This window comes from Papio anubis, chromosome 9 (assembly GCF_008728515.1).
Source record: "Papio anubis isolate 15944 chromosome 9, Panubis1.0, whole genome shotgun sequence".
NCBI lineage: Eukaryota > Metazoa > Chordata > Mammalia > Primates > Cercopithecidae > Papio > Papio anubis.
In genome coordinates this window covers 117,993,940-118,010,518 of record NC_044984.1, presented here as the reverse complement: position 1 = coordinate 118,010,518, position 16,579 = coordinate 117,993,940, and the positions used below count along the sequence as shown (strand labels likewise).

Here is a 16,579-nt window from a genome sequence, read left to right as displayed (position 1 = left end):
AATGGCGTGAACCTGAGAGGTGGAGGCTGCAGTGAGCCTAGATCGCACCACTGCATTCTAGCCTGGGCGACAGAGTGAAACTGTTTCAAAAAAAAAAAAAAAAAAAAACCAGGGCCAGACGCAGTGGCTCACGCCTGTAATCCTAGCACTTTCAGAGGCCGAGGTGGGCGGATTGCCTGAGCTCGAGTTCGAGACCAGCCTGGGCAACACGGTGAAACCCCGTCTCTACTAAAAATACCAAAAAAATTAGCCGGATTTGGCGGCGTGCACCTGTAGTCCCAGTTACTTGGGAGGCTGAGGCAGGAGAATTGCTTGAACCCAGGAGGCGGAGGCTGCAGTGAGCCAAGATGGCGCCACTGCACTCCAGCCGGGGCGACAGCGAGAGACTATGTCTCTAAAAAAAAAAAAAAAAAAAATTTCTGACCTCTTTTGTTTTGCTTGTAGGTTGTAAGACCCCATTACAGGAAGGGTTCTGTCCCCTACCCAGAAGGAAGGAATGCTGCACAGAGAGGCCGAAAAGAATCCAGACAGGCCTTGCTGGGCTTCCCCACTCAGTCTGTGAGCATTAGATCATGCCCTTCTTGTCCAGTCCTATTTCTACTCAGCTGTGCATATTTTGTTGAGCCTAAGCATAAAAATGAATATTTTTCCCTGTAACTTTGGGTCTTAATTCTGAAGGTTCCTTTGTTGTGCAAAACCATGACCAAATAAATTTGCATCACTTTCCTCCTATTAATCTGCCTTTTTTCAGTTGAATTTTTAGAGAAACCTGAGGACAAAGGGTAAGTTTTCCCTTACACTCCCTTACATTCCACTTGGACTTTTGAAATCACCTTCTCAGTGTTACCTTCCTTTCCGCATCACTGAAACTCCTACCCTCAATTTATTTTCCCTTCTTAGCATTTACCATTATCTTTCTTGCTACACACACACACACACACCTTACTAGGTTCATCTCTGCCACCAAAATGTAAAACCCACACTAATGGGGTCTTTTCTCTATCTTCTTTATCCCAGGGACTATCACTGTAGCACACAGCAATCACTCAAATATTTGTGGGATCAATAAATGGGAATACAACTCATGCAGACTGCAGTCATCTCAAATTAAGTAAAAGACAACAGCCTAAAGCCACATTTTCAATGAAATGATCATCACATTCTCAAAACTCTTCGACAACTTTTATAAAATGGGACTTCGGCCAGGCATGGTGGCTCATGTCTGCAATCACAACACTTTGGGAGGCTGAGGCAGGAGGATCACTTGAGCCCAGGAGAATGAGGCCAGCCTGGGCAAGGTACAGGAGACTCTGTCTCTATGAAAGTAATTTTTTAATTAGCTAGGCATGGTGGTGCATGCCTGTGGTCCCAACTACTCGGGAGGCTCAGATGAGAGGATCACTTGAGAGGTTAAGGCTGCAGTGAGCCATGTTTGTGCCACTGCACTCCAGTCCAGGTAACAGAGCAAGACCCTGCTTTTAAAAAACAAAAGATGTAGTCCCAGCTACTTGGAGAGCTGAGGTGGTAGGATCACTTGAGCCCGGGGGGTTGAGGTCAGTGAGCAGAGATCAAGCCAACGCACTTCAACCTGGGAATAGAGTGAGATCCTGTCTCCAAAAAAAGAAAAGGGGGGCATTTCACAGACAGTTCTGAAAGCAAAGGCACAGAGAAATTGCGTATCTGTGTGTGTCTTCTGGGCTCTACTACCTACTAGTTTTCTGACCTTAGGACCCATTCCAAGCCTGTTTTCCTCCTCACTTCCAAAATGATTTTACCCAAGGTAATGGCAGTTTTGAAGCATGAATAAGACAGACCAACTAAAGTGCTTAGTACTGGATCAAGACATTACACAGTACTCAATAAATCGTAGCTACTTTTATTACCAGCAGGCCGTTAGTTTCACAGAGGAAGGAGTTTCTACAGGTGGTGATCTAGTCTCTGGTTCCACCTTTCACTCTCTTACCTGTGGCCTTGGGCACATCATTTAATCTGTCTTTAAAGCTATTTCCCACATTCATAAACCACGTGGGTGAGTGAAAATAATTCAACCCTTTCTTTTTTCCCAAATAGAAAAATACTTGAGATTTTAGCACTGATCCATCAGAGAAGCCTCACTGGAAAACCTGTGCAGAAACGAAAACTTGGTACCGTTCACTATCCTCAAGCTTATAGAATTAAAAAGTAACAGACATAATAGGCATAAATACTCAGAAAACATGGACATGTCTCATGTCAAATAAGAACAGAAAGTTGGTGTGTAAAAAATGTGAATTAACTGTCAATATATAAAACACAGAATACTGACTGTTTTTAAAAAGAATTGTTTATTTACTGAACCTGGGGCATATTAGATACAACCAATTTTAAATTTACATATTTTAAGTCAATTTTGAAGTGTTTCACACACAAAAAAAAAACTGGTATGCAACAGTTGTCCTAAGGTGAAAGTCACCTCATTAATAAACTGTTGCAAGTGTTCTCACCCAAGGTGGAAAAATTGCTTATCCTGAACATGAAAACCTGTAACAAATTTAAATTAATTATATAAAACTCGTTACTTGTAGTCTTCCCCTTGCAAAGATCAAAAAAAAAAAAAATGTACAAGTAACTAATATATATCAGTCACAACATAATCCTGGATCATCCCCATACCGAAACCAGATGCTCTTTTAATTTTAAACCCATCATCAGAGAACAAGAGAAAGTCATTTCATTTTACACAAAACAAGATTCACATGTGCCAAAAAAGAAAGACCCAAGAAAAACAAAAACCCAAACCCTAATGCTGACACTGATGTTCAGTGCCCTAAACAGTGGCCCAAAGGCCACTGATCAAAAATAAAATAGTGGCTGTATATCACTGCAATGAAATCCAAGAGGCTTTAACCCTTTGGCATCAGAAATCTGGATTTTTCCAATTATGTAAATGTTTATTTCCTACATGCCAAGAGTGGGGGAAGTGAATGTGCCAGTGTGGAAAGAAAAAGAGCCACCACTCACTGGGACACCCAGAGAATTGGCTTTAACAGACAATTAGAAAGTTAGACAGAAACCCAAAAATGGTTATTAGCTGCTTGTGTCATCAATTTAAGTGGAGATGATTAAGTCCTAAGGTACAATGTAAAAATGTGTGCGGGAAAATGTATGCTGAGTCGTACTTTTAAAGCAAAAGAAGAAAACAAAGTATGAAAGTACCCAGCCTGGCGGCATACGCCCAAGTCAGAGAGCTCTGCCATTAGGATGGGCAGAAACCGTCAAGATTCATGCTGTTGTTTCTCATAAGGACTCAACAAAATGAATCTGTAGTGACTGGAACCACAGACTGAGGGAATCCAAAGAATGCAGTCATTTTAGTAAAGTACTATCAGGCTTTGTGCTGATTTCCTGAACAAACTGCATTATATTATGAAAACAAAAGTAAAAGAAGTAATAAAAACTATACTCCCATATTTCACTTACAGTGTTTGAGTTCCTGGAAGGACCTATATAATGGAGGCAGCATTCAAACAAGAAATTATGCCAATCAACTGTCAAATTTGCACTATAATTTTCCTAAAAAGGTGTTTTTCCCCCAATATCTATTCATCACAAAGAAACATAAATTGTGAATGTACAGTTCAGAAAATAAAAATAGAGAAACTAATGACATTATTATGACCAAGGTGTTTGGTAAACAGTGAATTCTGAGTTGGGATCATCAGGAAGAGGCTTTTTAAACAACCCTCCGGACTTCAAAAAATCTCTTCAGGTAGTAGATCTGTCCCAATGTCATGGCAACTAGAACAAGAGCTTCAAAGAAGGACCAAAGGACCACTCTGCTGTTTGTGTTGTCGTTGACTGTTGAGGACAAAACAAACAAACAAAATTTAACAATTCTCCCCCAAAAAACATAGGCATCATATTCTAGTCTTCACTCTGTGTGAAAGTAATATTGTGTACACCATTCATAGAATATATGTTCCTCAAATTAAGATGGGGTTACATCCCAACAAACCCAGCTTACGTTGAAAATACCTAAGTCAAAAATATATTTAATACACCTAACCTAGCAAACATCATAGCTTAGCCTAGCCTACCTAAAACATTATCAGAACACTTACATTAGCCTACAGTTGAGCAAAAACATCTAACAACACAAAGATTATTTTATAATAAAGTGTTGTATATCTCATATAAGTTAAACTGCATTTTATTATTATTTTATATTTTATTTATCAAGTTAGTGAACACTGCACCGAAAGTAAAAAACAGAATGGTTGTATGGGTACTTGATGCTCAGTTTCTTCTGAATGCACATCAGAATTTCTTCTTTTGCACCATCATAAAGATGAAAATTTCTAAGTGAAGTCATTGTAACCTATGGGTCACCTATACTGTAAATACTTTTGTCTCTGAGCAACTCAACATACTCAGAAGCAAATATTTTTTTGTTTGCTCTGTTGCCCAGGCTGGAATGCCATGACATAATCATAGTTCACTGCAACCTTGAACTGGACTCAAACAATCCTGCCACCTCAGCCTCCTGAGTAGCTGGGAGTACAGGTATGCACCAGTCCATCCGACTAATTTTTTCTGTTTTTGTACAGAAAGGGTCTTGCTATGTTGCCCAAGTTGGTCTTGAACTCCCGGCCTCAACTGATCCTCCTGCCTCAGCCTCCCAAAGTAGAAGCAAAGATTTTTAAAAGAAACCTTAAAGATTCACTGGGTACAGCCAAGTCCATTTGGCTTGTATACAGGGAGCAGAGAAGAAAAGGTGACTTGCCCAAGGTCATAATTCTAGGGTTAAAACCCAATCCAACCATCTTTCTCCCTCACCATTGAAACATCCTATATTAGTATCCATTTTGCTGAATCAGAAAACTGACTTCTAAAAAAATTAAGAAATTATTTCAAAATCACCGTTATCCAAAATGCAATTATTTACAACATCAAAATAGGGCAGTCTGAGTGTCTTTTTCCCCAAATATGTGACAAATATTTGTTCAGCACCTGTGTACTTGGCAATTGTTCTCAATGGAAGAGGTTACTCAGTTATATGGATCAATACTGACAGTTACTACCAGACCATCAAATACAAGACAAACTATTCTCATCTGTCCTGCTCTCAAACTAAGGATTTGATCCTTAAAGTAAAACACACATCTACTCTATATTTATTTATTATACTCAATTTGTTACATTCAAGTTTCTGATCAAATTATTTTTATTTATTTATTTATTTTGAGTCAGAGTCTCACTGTCGCCCAGACTGGAGGGCAGTGGCGTGATCTCAGCTCACTGCAACCTCCGCCTCCTGGGTTCAAGTGATTCTGCTGTCTCAGCCTCCTGAGTAGCTGGGATTACAGGTGCTCAACACCACGCCCAGCTAGTTTTTGTATTTTTAGTAGAGATAGGGCTTCACCATGTTGGCCAGGTTGGTTTTGAACTCTTAACCTTTGGTGATCCGCCTGCCTCGGCCTCCCAAAGTGCTGGGATTATAGGCATAAGCCACCACGCCTGGCCAAATTCCTTTTATTTACGCCTGGCCAAATTCCTTTTATTTTTAAATGTATTTTATTATTATTTTTTTTTATGTTTTATGTTTTGACACAGAGTTTCACTCTTGTTGCCTAGACTGGAGTGCAATGATGCGATCTCAGCTCACTGCAACCTCCACCTCCTGGGTTCAAGCGATTCTCCTGCCTCAGCCTCCCGAGTAGCTAGGATTACAGGCATGCACCACCACACCCGGCTAATTTTGTATTTTAGTAATGATGTGGTTTCTCCATGTTAGTCAGGCTGGTCTCGAACTCCCAACCTCAGGTGATCTGCCCGCCTCAGCCTCCCAAAATGCTGGGATTATAGGCATGAGCCACCATGCCTGGCCAATTCATTTTATTTTTTAAAAAAACAGGGTCTCGTGTTGCCCAGGTTGGTCTCAAGCTCCTGACCTCAAGCAATCCTCCTGCCTCAGCCTCTGAAGCAGCTAAGACTACAGGCACAAGCCATTGTGTCCAACTCTCCAGTCAAATGCTATAGCCTTAGCTTTTAAAAATTACTATGCAGGCCAGGCACAGTGGCTCATACCTGTAATCCCGGCACTTTGGGAGGTTGAGGTGGGCGGATCATGAGGTCAGAAGATTGAGACCATCCTGGATAACACTGTGAAACCCCGTCTCTACTAAAAATAGACATGGTGGCGGGCACCTGTAGTCCCACCTACTTGGGAGGCTGAGGCAGGAGAATGGCATGAACCTGGGAGGCGGAGCTTACAGTGAGCCAAGACTGTGCCACTGCACTCCAGCCTGGGCAACAGAGCGAGACTCCATCTCAAAAAAAAATTTCTATGTAGTATTTTATTTTTCTGCAAATGGCCAACATTAAAAACAATTACACTACAATCCCAACACTTTGGGAGGCCAAGAGGATTGCTTCAGCTCAGGAGTCAGAGGCCAACCCTGGGCAATACGGAGAAACCCAATCTCTACAATACCAAAAAAAAAAAAAAAAATAGCCAGGTGTAGTGGCACACGCCTGGACTTCCAGCTACTTGGTAGGCCGAGGTACTTCCAGCTACTTGGGAGGCTGAGGCGGGAGGATCACCTGAGCCCAGGAGGTTGAGGATGCAGTGAGCTATCTTGTCACCACAGCACTACAGGCTGGGCAACAGAGTAAGACACTGTGTCTCTAAAAAGGAAATAGGGCCGGGTGCAGTGGCTCACGTCTGTAATCCCAGCACTCTGGGAGGCCGAGGCAGGTGGATCACAAGGTGAAGAGATCGAAACCATCCCGGCCAACGTGGTGAAACCCTGTCTCTACTGAAAATACAAAAATAAGCTGAGCTTAAAGATTTACTGGGTACAGCCAAGTCCATTCTGCTTGTATACAGGGAGCAGAGAAGAAAAGGTGACTTGCCCAAGGTCATAATTCTAGGGTTAAAACCTAACCCAACCATCTTTCTCCCTCACCATTGAAACGTCCTATATTAGTATCCATTTTGCTGAATCAGAAAACTGACTTCTAAAACAATTAAGGAATTATTTCAAAATCACAGTTATCCAAAATGCAATTATTTACAACGTCAAAATATGGTGGTGGCGTGCGTCTGTAGTCCCAGCTACTCACGAGGCTGAGGCAGGAGAATTGCTTGAACTCAGGAGGCGGAGATTGCAGTGAGCCGAGATCGCACCACTGCACTCCAGCCTGGGCGACAGAGCAAGACTCCATCTTAAAAAAAAAAAAAAAAAAAAAAAAAGGAAAAAAAACAGAGTCTGATAAAAAGAAAATAGGCCAGGCACAGTGGCTCATGCCTGTAATCCCAACACTTTGAAAGGCAGAGGCGGGTGGATCACTCAAGCCCACGAGTTCAAGACCAGCCTAAGCAACTTCTGGGTTCAAGTGATTCTCCTGTCTCAGCCTCCCAAGCACCTGGGATTACATGTGCCCAGCTAATTTTTGTATTTTTAGTAGAGATGGGGTTTTACCATATTGGCCAGGCTGGTCTCTTGGCCAGGCTGGTCTCGAACTACTGACCTCGTGATTTGCCTGCCTCGGCCTCCCAAAGTGCTGGGATTACAGGCGTGAGCCACTGCGCCCGGCCTAATTTTTGTATTTTTAGTAGAGACGGGGTTTCACCATGTTGGCCAGGCTGGTCTCAAACTCCTGACCTCAGGTGATCCTCCCACCTCGACCTCCCAAAGAAAAATGCACCTTTAAGTTTAAATAGAACACACTGAAGCACAATAACATCAGAATGCAGTGACCTGGGACACTGTCCTCATGCCACTCATATATTAGCCTGATCTAGAAGCAACACGTTATTATTACAACACTGTAGTGAAAGGGTCTCATTATGTTCACTGCTGAGGAGTAGGTCCTATAGGAAGACTCAGAAAAACAAAACATTATGAGAACCATTTGCTTTGTAAATTTAAACTGAATACCTATAAATTAAATTCTAGAAACTGCTAACACTTTTTATTTTATTTTATTTTTTTTTGAGACGGAGTCTCGCTCTGTCGCCCAGGCTGGAGTGCAGTGGCCAGATCTCAGCTCACTGCAAGCTCCGCCTCCCGGGTTTACGCCATTCTCCTGCCTCAGCCTCCCGAGTAGCTGGGACTACAGGCGCCCACCACCTCGCCCTGCTAGTTTTTTTTTTGTATTTTTTAGTAGAGACGGGGTTTCACCGTGTTAGCCAGGATGGTCTCAATCTCCTAACCTCGTGATCCATCCGTCTCGGCCTCCCAAAGTGCTGGGATTACAGGCTTCAGCCACCGCGCCCAGCCTAACACTTCTAAATAAGAACACATAGCTCACTATTTGTGAAACAAATACAGGAGTATCTCCACTCAAATCATGGGTGAGAGAACAAGGTTGGACCCCCTAAAGACTGGAAGACATGTGCTTCCTCTGGCCACTGTGTTCCCAAGAACTTCTATAACTCGAAAGCCATCTGGTCTGAACCAGTTAAACTTGCAAAGTAGAGGAACTTGCCCTCTGACTTAGTTCAGTGCCCTTCCAACTCCAGACTGGGCTGGTCCCCATCTGGGAACAAGGTAACCAACACATGGGTCCCAACAAGGTAAGAGGGAAAAAGTGAAGATTCCAGCTGGTGAGATTAAGAGCGGAAGCAAGGAGAAAAAGTTGTGAGGCAAGAGGTTCGAGTGTTTGTAGACAAGCCTTGGTCCATAACATGCCCCACTCCAGTCCTAAAACAAGTGGGGATGAGGGGAGTTCTCCAGGCTATTACATTTACACACCTTCCTGCCAACACAACCTGATGTCTGTGCTCTAGATCCTGAAGATTTGTTTCCATAAGTAGCAAGAACAGATTTAAGGGTGGGAAAAACAGAAACCACATCTGGAAGAAATTCAAGCTGTGCTTATCTCTTTGAGTCACTCTTCACTCCCTACCCCAGTCTCAGAACAAAGATTCCTGACATAGAATCACTGCCCTTAAGACAAGAGCTTGCTCCCAAGCAATCCCCCGCCTCAGCCTCCTGAGTAGCTGGGACTACAGAGGTGCATCACTACGCCTTGCTCTCCTTTTTTCCTTTTTTTTTTTTTTTTTTTTTGAGAAGGAGTCTCGCTCTGTCGCCAGGCCGGAGTGCAATGGCATTATATCAGCTCACTGCAACCTTTGCCTCCCGGGTTCAAGCAAATTCTCCTGCCTCAGCCTCCTGAGTAGCTGGGACTACAGATGCATGCCACCACGCCCAGCTAATTTTTGTAGTTTTAGTAGAGACGGGATTTCACCATGTTGGCCAGGATGGTCTCAATCTCTGGACCTTGTGATCCGCCCACGTCAGCCTCCCAAAGTGCTGGGATTACAGGCGTGAGCCACTGCCCCTGGCCACTTTGCTCTTTTATCATCTCCCCAAGAACTACCTGAAGGATGAAAACACCGAACAATGGTGTGGCTCTGAACCTAATCAATGGAATTGGTCTGTCTGTCAATATAGTACCTCTTAATTTTAAATGCAAAAGCCTAATGTTTAATGCTCTATCCAGTTCTAAACAGACTTTTGCAACCTAACACAAGATTTCAATCATCACTGTTTCCACAGAAAATTACATTCCAAGTTCCCAACTTACAAACTTGAGGACCCAAGTTGATCTTCACCTGGTGACTTGCCTGTACTCATGTTTTGGTGTTTTCTATTCTAACTATAGTAAGCCTTCCATTGTAGTAAAAAGATTAAATCTCAGCATCTAATATTAATCCCACTGGCATGTAAGTTTCAGGTATGTGATTAAAAACCAATGCAATACCCATTTTACAACACTTTTACCTTCTGAGAAAACGATTAGCTTATTCCTTAGCTCACCATGCATTTTTAAAAACCCGAACTTTTTTTTTTTTTTTTTCCCCTGAGACAGAGTCTAGCTCTGTTGCCCAGGCTGGAGTGCAGTGGCCCAATCTCAGCTCACTGCAACCTCTGCCTCCTGGGTTCAAGTGATTCTCATGCCTCAGCCTCCCAAGTAGCTGGGACTATAGGTGTACGCCACCACAGCCAGCTAATTTTTTTATTTTTTGTAGAGACGGGGTTTTACTATGTTGGCCAGGCTGGTCTCGAACTCCCAAGCTCAGGTGATCCACCTGCCTCAGCCTCCCAAAGTGCTGAGATTACAGGTGTAAGCCACCACGCCCGGCCAGAAAACCAAACTCTTAAAAACTTGCACTAAATCTTAATAGCATTTTCTGGTTTAGAATGAATGTCCCAATAATAAACTACAAAGCTCCATACACGTGTATGCTCAAAAAATATCTCGTGTAGGTACACTTTTAAAGCCAATGCTTTCACACAAAATTTGCGAAGTTTCCAAATGAGGAAAATACACGCAAGCTGTTGAGTAAAACAATCTTCACTTTCAGACGCTGCTGCAAAGTGACGGCATTCACTTACTGGCTCTGTGTATCCTCTCCCGGACTTCCATGTATTCCTGTTCGTGCTTTACAGCTGTCATCGCCACTGCTAACTCATTGATCATTTCTTCTAGCTTGTTCTGGTGAGCTACAGAATAATTTGAAAACAACACACATTTGTCAATGTCTTTTTTTTTTTTTTTTTTGAGACAGAGTCTCGTTCTGTTGCCCAAGCTGAAGTGCACTTGCACTCAACCTCAGCTCACTGCAACCTCCGCCTCCCGGGTTGAAGCGGTTCTCCTGCCTCAGCCTCCAGAATAACAGACTACAGGCGCACACTGCCACACCCAGCTAATTTTTGTAGTTTTAGTAGAGACGGGGTTTCACCATGTTGGTCAGGCTGGTCTTGAACTCCTGACCTCAGGTGATCCACCTGCCTCAGCCTCCCAAAATAGTGGAATTACAGGCATGAGCCACTGCGTCCAGCCATCTTTTTTTTTTTCAAGACAGGATCTCACTCTATCACCCAGGCTCAAATACAGTGGTGTAATTATAGCTCACTGTAACCTCAAATTCCTGGGCTCAAGCAATCCCCGGCCTCAGCCTCCTGAGTAGCTGGGACTACAGGGGTGCATCACTACACCTGACTACCATTTTATTTTTATTTTTTAGAGACAGGGTCTCACTATGTTGCCTAGGCTGGGGCAATCTCTTTTTGAAAAATACTTATAAAATAACTTTTTAAAATCCTCAGAGAAGGCCTGCAAAAGAAGCTACTTTTGAAATGGTTCAAACATCAATTTGGACCACTGATATGAATCATGTCAATTTAATTCTCAAAGCATTTTTAAAAGTCCCTTCCCAGTAGAGAAACCTCTTTCAGGGTAGGAAACATACTATATAATGGTTACTAAGGAAAGGAAAACAACCCCAGAAAATTTCTTTTAATGAAATGTTGTTTCGTAAAGTTCACTATACTATTAACTATGGAAAAGTAGTAAAACAGTGAGGAGGGGGACTAAGAGCACAAATAAATACATGTATTTTAAAAATATAATCCTACAAATAACAAAATCTAAGGGTCATGTAACTCTAATATTAATTAAGGAACAGCACCAAAACAGACTTTTAATCTCTACGAAGCTGAGCAGAGAAAAACATCAAAACGCTCTTAGGAAAATCCACACCAACTCAAACATTCTTCTTTGACAAAGTAATGATTTCACTACAGTGGGGAACAGCAGGCAATGTAAGTAGAGAGACAAGTCCTTAGTGGCACAAGTTTTCAACCAGGTATCCTCTTGAACCAAAAATACACACAAGGTGCTGTTCTGAAGAGTAAGCATATGCTTTTAGGTAGTGCCACGTTATAAGAATGAACAGATAGGCAGGAGAAAAACAGCACCAGGAAACATTCCGGGGGGAAAGGGGGATCTCTTCATCCCTGCCCAAGACTGGGTCTCTTCTGGGATTCCAGATTCTCAAAGACAATCCCAAGTTTCTTAGGAGAAACCAAGGGCCTCTACCATTGAAGGTGGTTGAATTGGAATGTCAAACGGTCGCTCACTCGAAATTTCCCTTTGGAAGCCCCATGCACCACATGAAACCGATAGAGCAGGGTTCCTCAGCAGTGGCATTGTCGCCATTTTGGACCAAATGCTGTTCCACATTGTGGGACGCTGTCTGATGCACTGTAGGGTATTTAGCAGCCTCCATGGCCTCCAGCCCTAGATGCCTGTAGCACCTACCCCCGTCTTCCAATAAAAAATGCCTCCAGATATTGCCAAACATCCCCTGGGGCAAAAAGATCATCCTCACTTGAGAACCACTGCTTTGGAGGAAGGCTTGATTTGACAGCTGCCATTCATTGACATTAACAAGCAAAAGCAAGAATTTTGGATATATGTTAAAAAATCATCTAAGAAGTTCAATATTCACATTCATCAACCAACATTTTCAAACTAAGTAGGATCAATCTCCAGAAAATAAACCAAAAAAGCCTTTCAGAACTCCTCATTCTCCCTGAAAATTAGTCAAGTCCTACTCTGTAAGTGGCCGTGAAAAATGAGCACAGGAATTACTAAGTAGCAGGACTCTCTAAACTCTATAGATTTCAAAATCTAACCAAACAACTCAGCTTCTTGATGACGTTAGCACTCTACTAATACTGAATATCTGGGACAAGTGTTACCATGCTAATAGGATACTATGAAATGTGTGAAACAATGACGACTAGCTTCAAAAACTCTGGCATGCACTGTGGGGAAAAAAAAAACCCACCACCAAATGTACTGGCTCCCAGAAAGCAATTTATCCAAAACCACCAAGAACCAATCAGGGTTTATTACTGGTAACCTGGGCAATGAACAATCTAACTGCAACATACGGCTAAAAGAACTTTTGTCTTTGTATCAACATATGGCTCCTAGAACTGCATTTCATATCTAACCAAGCTTCAGGTTAGGAAGTCTACAAAATACTTTCTACAAAGTCAAAGCCACCATTTGCTATGAGCTATGTTTAATTGGGACTATTGTCCCCTTATCATTGAATTTCCACTCTTTAGCACTCTTCTTAAAGAACAAAGATGTTACTACTAAAATGTCAACAGTGTTTTCAGTGCTATTAGTTTAAAATAACCTAACCTATACTTCCTGTCAACCAAAGAAAAAACCACCAAAAAAATAATCAATCCAATTAGTTGTAGGGGTTTTTTAAGAGAAAAAACACTCTCATGCCAACAAACTGAGGTTAGAAAAAAGAAAGCAGAAATTAGACATTAGCAAACACGGATGCTGTCAAAAAGCAATCCACATACCGTCCCAGGTATCTCCACCACCTAAAGAAAAGTTAAGATATCTTAACACAAAAAGAACCAACAAAAAGTTTAGCTAAACTAGTCATGTATACAAATGAGCAAATAAAGTATATGCCAGGATTCGCAAATAAACAGAAAAAATAACCCAAGACACGAGGAATCTACATGCTCACAAGAGCACAAAATGACTAAGAAAACCTGTTAGAACAAATGTAAAGAACAAAAAAATCCCAGCACTTCAGGAGGCCGAGGCGGGTGGATCACCTTAAGTCAGGAGTTTGAGACCAGCCTGGCCAACATGGTGAAACCCCGTCTCTACTAAAAATACAAAAATTAGCCAGGCATGGTGCTGTACACCTGACACTACTTGGGAGGCTGAGGCAGGAGAATCACTTGAATCCAGGAGGCAGAGGTTGCAGTGAGCCAAGATCAAGCCATTGCACTCCAGCCTGGGCAAAAGAGCAAGACTCCATCTCAAAAAAAATAAATAAAAGAAAAATGAAGAACAAAAAAACAAACACTAGCCTCAAGAAACTTTTTTATTAATTAGGAGACTTGCAAAAAATAAAAAGCATATTTCACAAAAAGTTTTTGGTTAAGAAATTTTTTAAAATGCCACTCAGATGGGTAAAAATGTATAGAACTAAAATTAGCTCTTGGAACGTGATATCAATATTCTGAATGTTCATCTCACCTTCTGTTTCCATGTCTTGTCCTTTTGGAGCCTCCCCAATATCAATGGTGAACATTACTATTTTTGGAGTCATGGTGGACATCCGGTTACTAAAACAAAATTTGTATGTTCCGTCCATGTGAGCAGCAAATGTGTATTTCCCACTGGATTCTCTGTCTCCTTTGTAAATTCCTTTGTTATCTGGTCCTGTAATCTGGAGGCAAGAGAGAAATGCATAAAATGTCACAAAAGATTTAGTCATAGACTTTATAAGTAATGTCTAATGGCAGTAAGAAATTCACCAAGAATATGGCTGGGCATGGTGGCTCACGCCTGTAATCCCAGTACTTTGGGAGGCTGAGGCGGGCGGATCACTTGAGGTCAGGAGTTCAAGACCAGCCTGGCCAACATAGTAAAACTCCGTCCCTACTAAAAATACAGAATTAGTTGGGCGTGGTGGCGCCCACCTGTATTCCCAGCTACTCAGGAGGCTGAGGCAGGAGAACCGCTTGAACCTGGGAGACAGAGTTTGCAGTGAGTCAAGATCGCGCCATTGCACTCCAACATAAGCAACAGAGCAAGACTTTGTCCAAAAAAAAAAGAAAAGAAATTCACCAAGAATATGTAACTTTCACTTAGCTCCACTTCGGTAAGTGATAATAACCATTTGGTCTGCAATTCTCCCACTTTATAAAACAAGGGTTGACTTAATGGCTCTCTAAAACACCTTTCAGTTCTGACATTTATGTCTTATTTATCCTTACTAAACCCCTCAGACAGAAACCTCACCTGAAATGTGGTCTCTAACTGGCCTAATATCAGCAACAAACATGCAACCGTGACAACAAAACTCAAGATAAAACAAATATCTTTAAAATGAAGAATTTCTGCATCACCAACAAACATGCAACTGTGACTGACAGTAAAACTCAAGAAAAAAGAAATCTCTTTAAAATGAAGAATTTCTGCATCCCTGGTTGACGTCTTGATTGCAACCTCATGAGATATTCCAAGCCAGAACCACCCAGCTAAGCGTCTCCGTAATTCCTGGCCACAGAAACCACGAGATAATAAACGTTTGTTTTTTTAAAATATAAACAAAATGAATTTTTATCAAATTTCAAGGTTTTCCAGATTACTGCCGAACAGTGAAGGAATTCTGCTTTATCTGAGATGCCTGAAGGCTTAGGGGAAAGGACTAGCCTGGAAATGAGAAGACCCAAACTCTCATCCCAGTCTGCTACAAATCAGTTGTTAGGCTGTGGTCAAGCCAGTCGCTCTTTCAAAGTCCATGTCACTCGCATAACTTCGAGACTGGAATAGTTGATCGCTAAATTCCCAGCTAAGTCTAAGAGTTTCTCCTTTCCGTTATCCCCTTATTTTTGGATTTCACTTGTATTGTGTAACTTGTGCCCAGCCCTACTGAGTACACTGTCAAATAGAAACTTTTTAGACTCAATTAGTCATGCCAGCTGATGAATTAAAATAAAAATTAGCGACACCTCATTCTTTTGGTTTACAAAACATGGGTGCAGATTTAGGGACTGCTGGTTTCTTAATTTCCTGTTTTCTCCTGACACTTCACTGCACTGCTTACTCCTAAAACGCATGATCCAACTCCCCGTCTCTCTTAGGCAGAGGAGACTAAACGAGGTAGCTGGATATTTGTCTAAGAGTAGAACCTTAAGGTTGTTTCTATGAAAAATAAACACGACGCGAAAGTATGCCTAGCATTCAATAGCTTTTTAATCCTCAATCGATTTAAATCTATTTTTTGGAAAAGTTTCCGTGCCATGTTCCAGCATTAATCCGTAACACGAAGGAAAGCAGGTGCTAATTGGATCGAGACCCGCCACAAGCTAACAGCGACTGAGAAGCGCCTATGGGGCCCGGGCTGACACGCGGCGCCTGATTCACAAAGCTCGGCGAGAGGTTCCAACAGGAACCCGTCGTTCAAGGAGAGAAACCAAAGCAACCAAGCATGCCGAAGGAGCCCCCAGGGAATCCCGGAATCTGGGCAAGTCGCGGGAAAAGGGGCCGTTAGGAGGTCGCCGTGGCCGGGGCGGGGCGGGGGGGTGGCGGCCTGGGCTTCTCCAGGACTCGGACAGCGACTTCTAAGCCCGCTCCCCAAGCAGGCCCCGCGCCGGCCCCACGTGCCACCAATCCCCGAGCGGCCACGCGACCAAGCCTCGGCCGCGGGCATCTCGCCCGCACCTCCACGTCGATGTCCAGGAAGCCGCCCTCCGCCACCTCGAAGATGAGGCCCATTTTGGTGCCCGAGGTGACCCGCTCAAAGAAGCACTCCTCAGCATGCGCGTCGATGCTAACGAAATAGCCCGAGACCGTGGCCAGGAGAGCGGCCAGGAGCACCAGCAGTTCAGCAAGCGTCACCATGGTGGGGCTGAGGCCGAAGCCAGGACCCGGACTGCGGCCTCCAGAGCCGCCACCGCCGCCGCCCCGCTGCCTTCTCAGCCACCGCCGCCTAAGCTCCGCCCCTTCCGCCTGCGCCACTAGTGGGGGCTGATGCGGGCGCAGCGGATTGGCGGGCGCCGGCAGCTGCCACGTAAAGGACGCATGGCAGCCGCCGAGGGACAAGCGACTGTGAGCGGCCCGAGCCTGGACGGCGGCTCCGAAGGACCAAAATTTTTCCCTAGTCCTTTCGCGTCAAAGCTAAGTTCATGTGGACTTCTCAGGAAAACGACAGTGTCCAGAAGCCTCTGCAGTGCCCTCTTAGGATTGTCCA

At 43.2% G+C, this 16,579-nt stretch overlaps 1 protein-coding gene across 2 annotated transcripts; it reads right to left on the bottom strand.

Moving 5' to 3' along the window:
* Positions 1 to 2,305: 2,305 nt before the first annotated feature.
* On the bottom strand, positions 2,306 to 16,346 carry TMED2 (transmembrane p24 trafficking protein 2). Of its 2 annotated transcripts, XM_009181974.3 has the most exons (5): positions 16,051 to 16,331; positions 13,858 to 14,050; positions 13,164 to 13,184; positions 10,386 to 10,493; positions 2,306 to 3,837 (listed from the first exon to the last, which is right to left on the bottom strand). In XM_009181974.3, the coding sequence occupies exons 1-5, from the start codon at positions 16,228 to 16,230 to the stop codon at positions 3,713 to 3,715; spliced, it is 627 nt and encodes a 208-aa protein (XP_009180238.1). In that variant the 5' UTR covers positions 16,231 to 16,331; the 3' UTR covers positions 2,306 to 3,712. The 2 variants fall into 2 exon arrangements, with proteins under 2 accessions (XP_009180238.1, XP_003907394.1); XM_003907345.5 differs by lacking the exon at positions 13,164 to 13,184 and having other exon boundaries at positions 16,051 to 16,346.
* Between the last annotated feature and the right edge of the window lie 233 nt (positions 16,347 to 16,579).

Coding starts and splice junctions, on each gene's coding strand:
- TMED2 (XM_009181974.3), bottom strand. CDS start 16,230: ATGGTGACGCTTGCTGAACTGCTGGTGCTCCTGGCCGCTCTCCTGGCC. Junction 13,185..13,857: donor ACAAGACATGGAAACAGAAG/GTGAGATGAACA, acceptor ACTTTTCTTTAG/GTGGTGGAGATACCTGGGAC. Junction 3,838..10,385: donor GGAGAGGATACACAGAGCCA/GTAAGTGAATGC, acceptor TGTCCTCAACAG/TCAACGACAACACAAACAGC.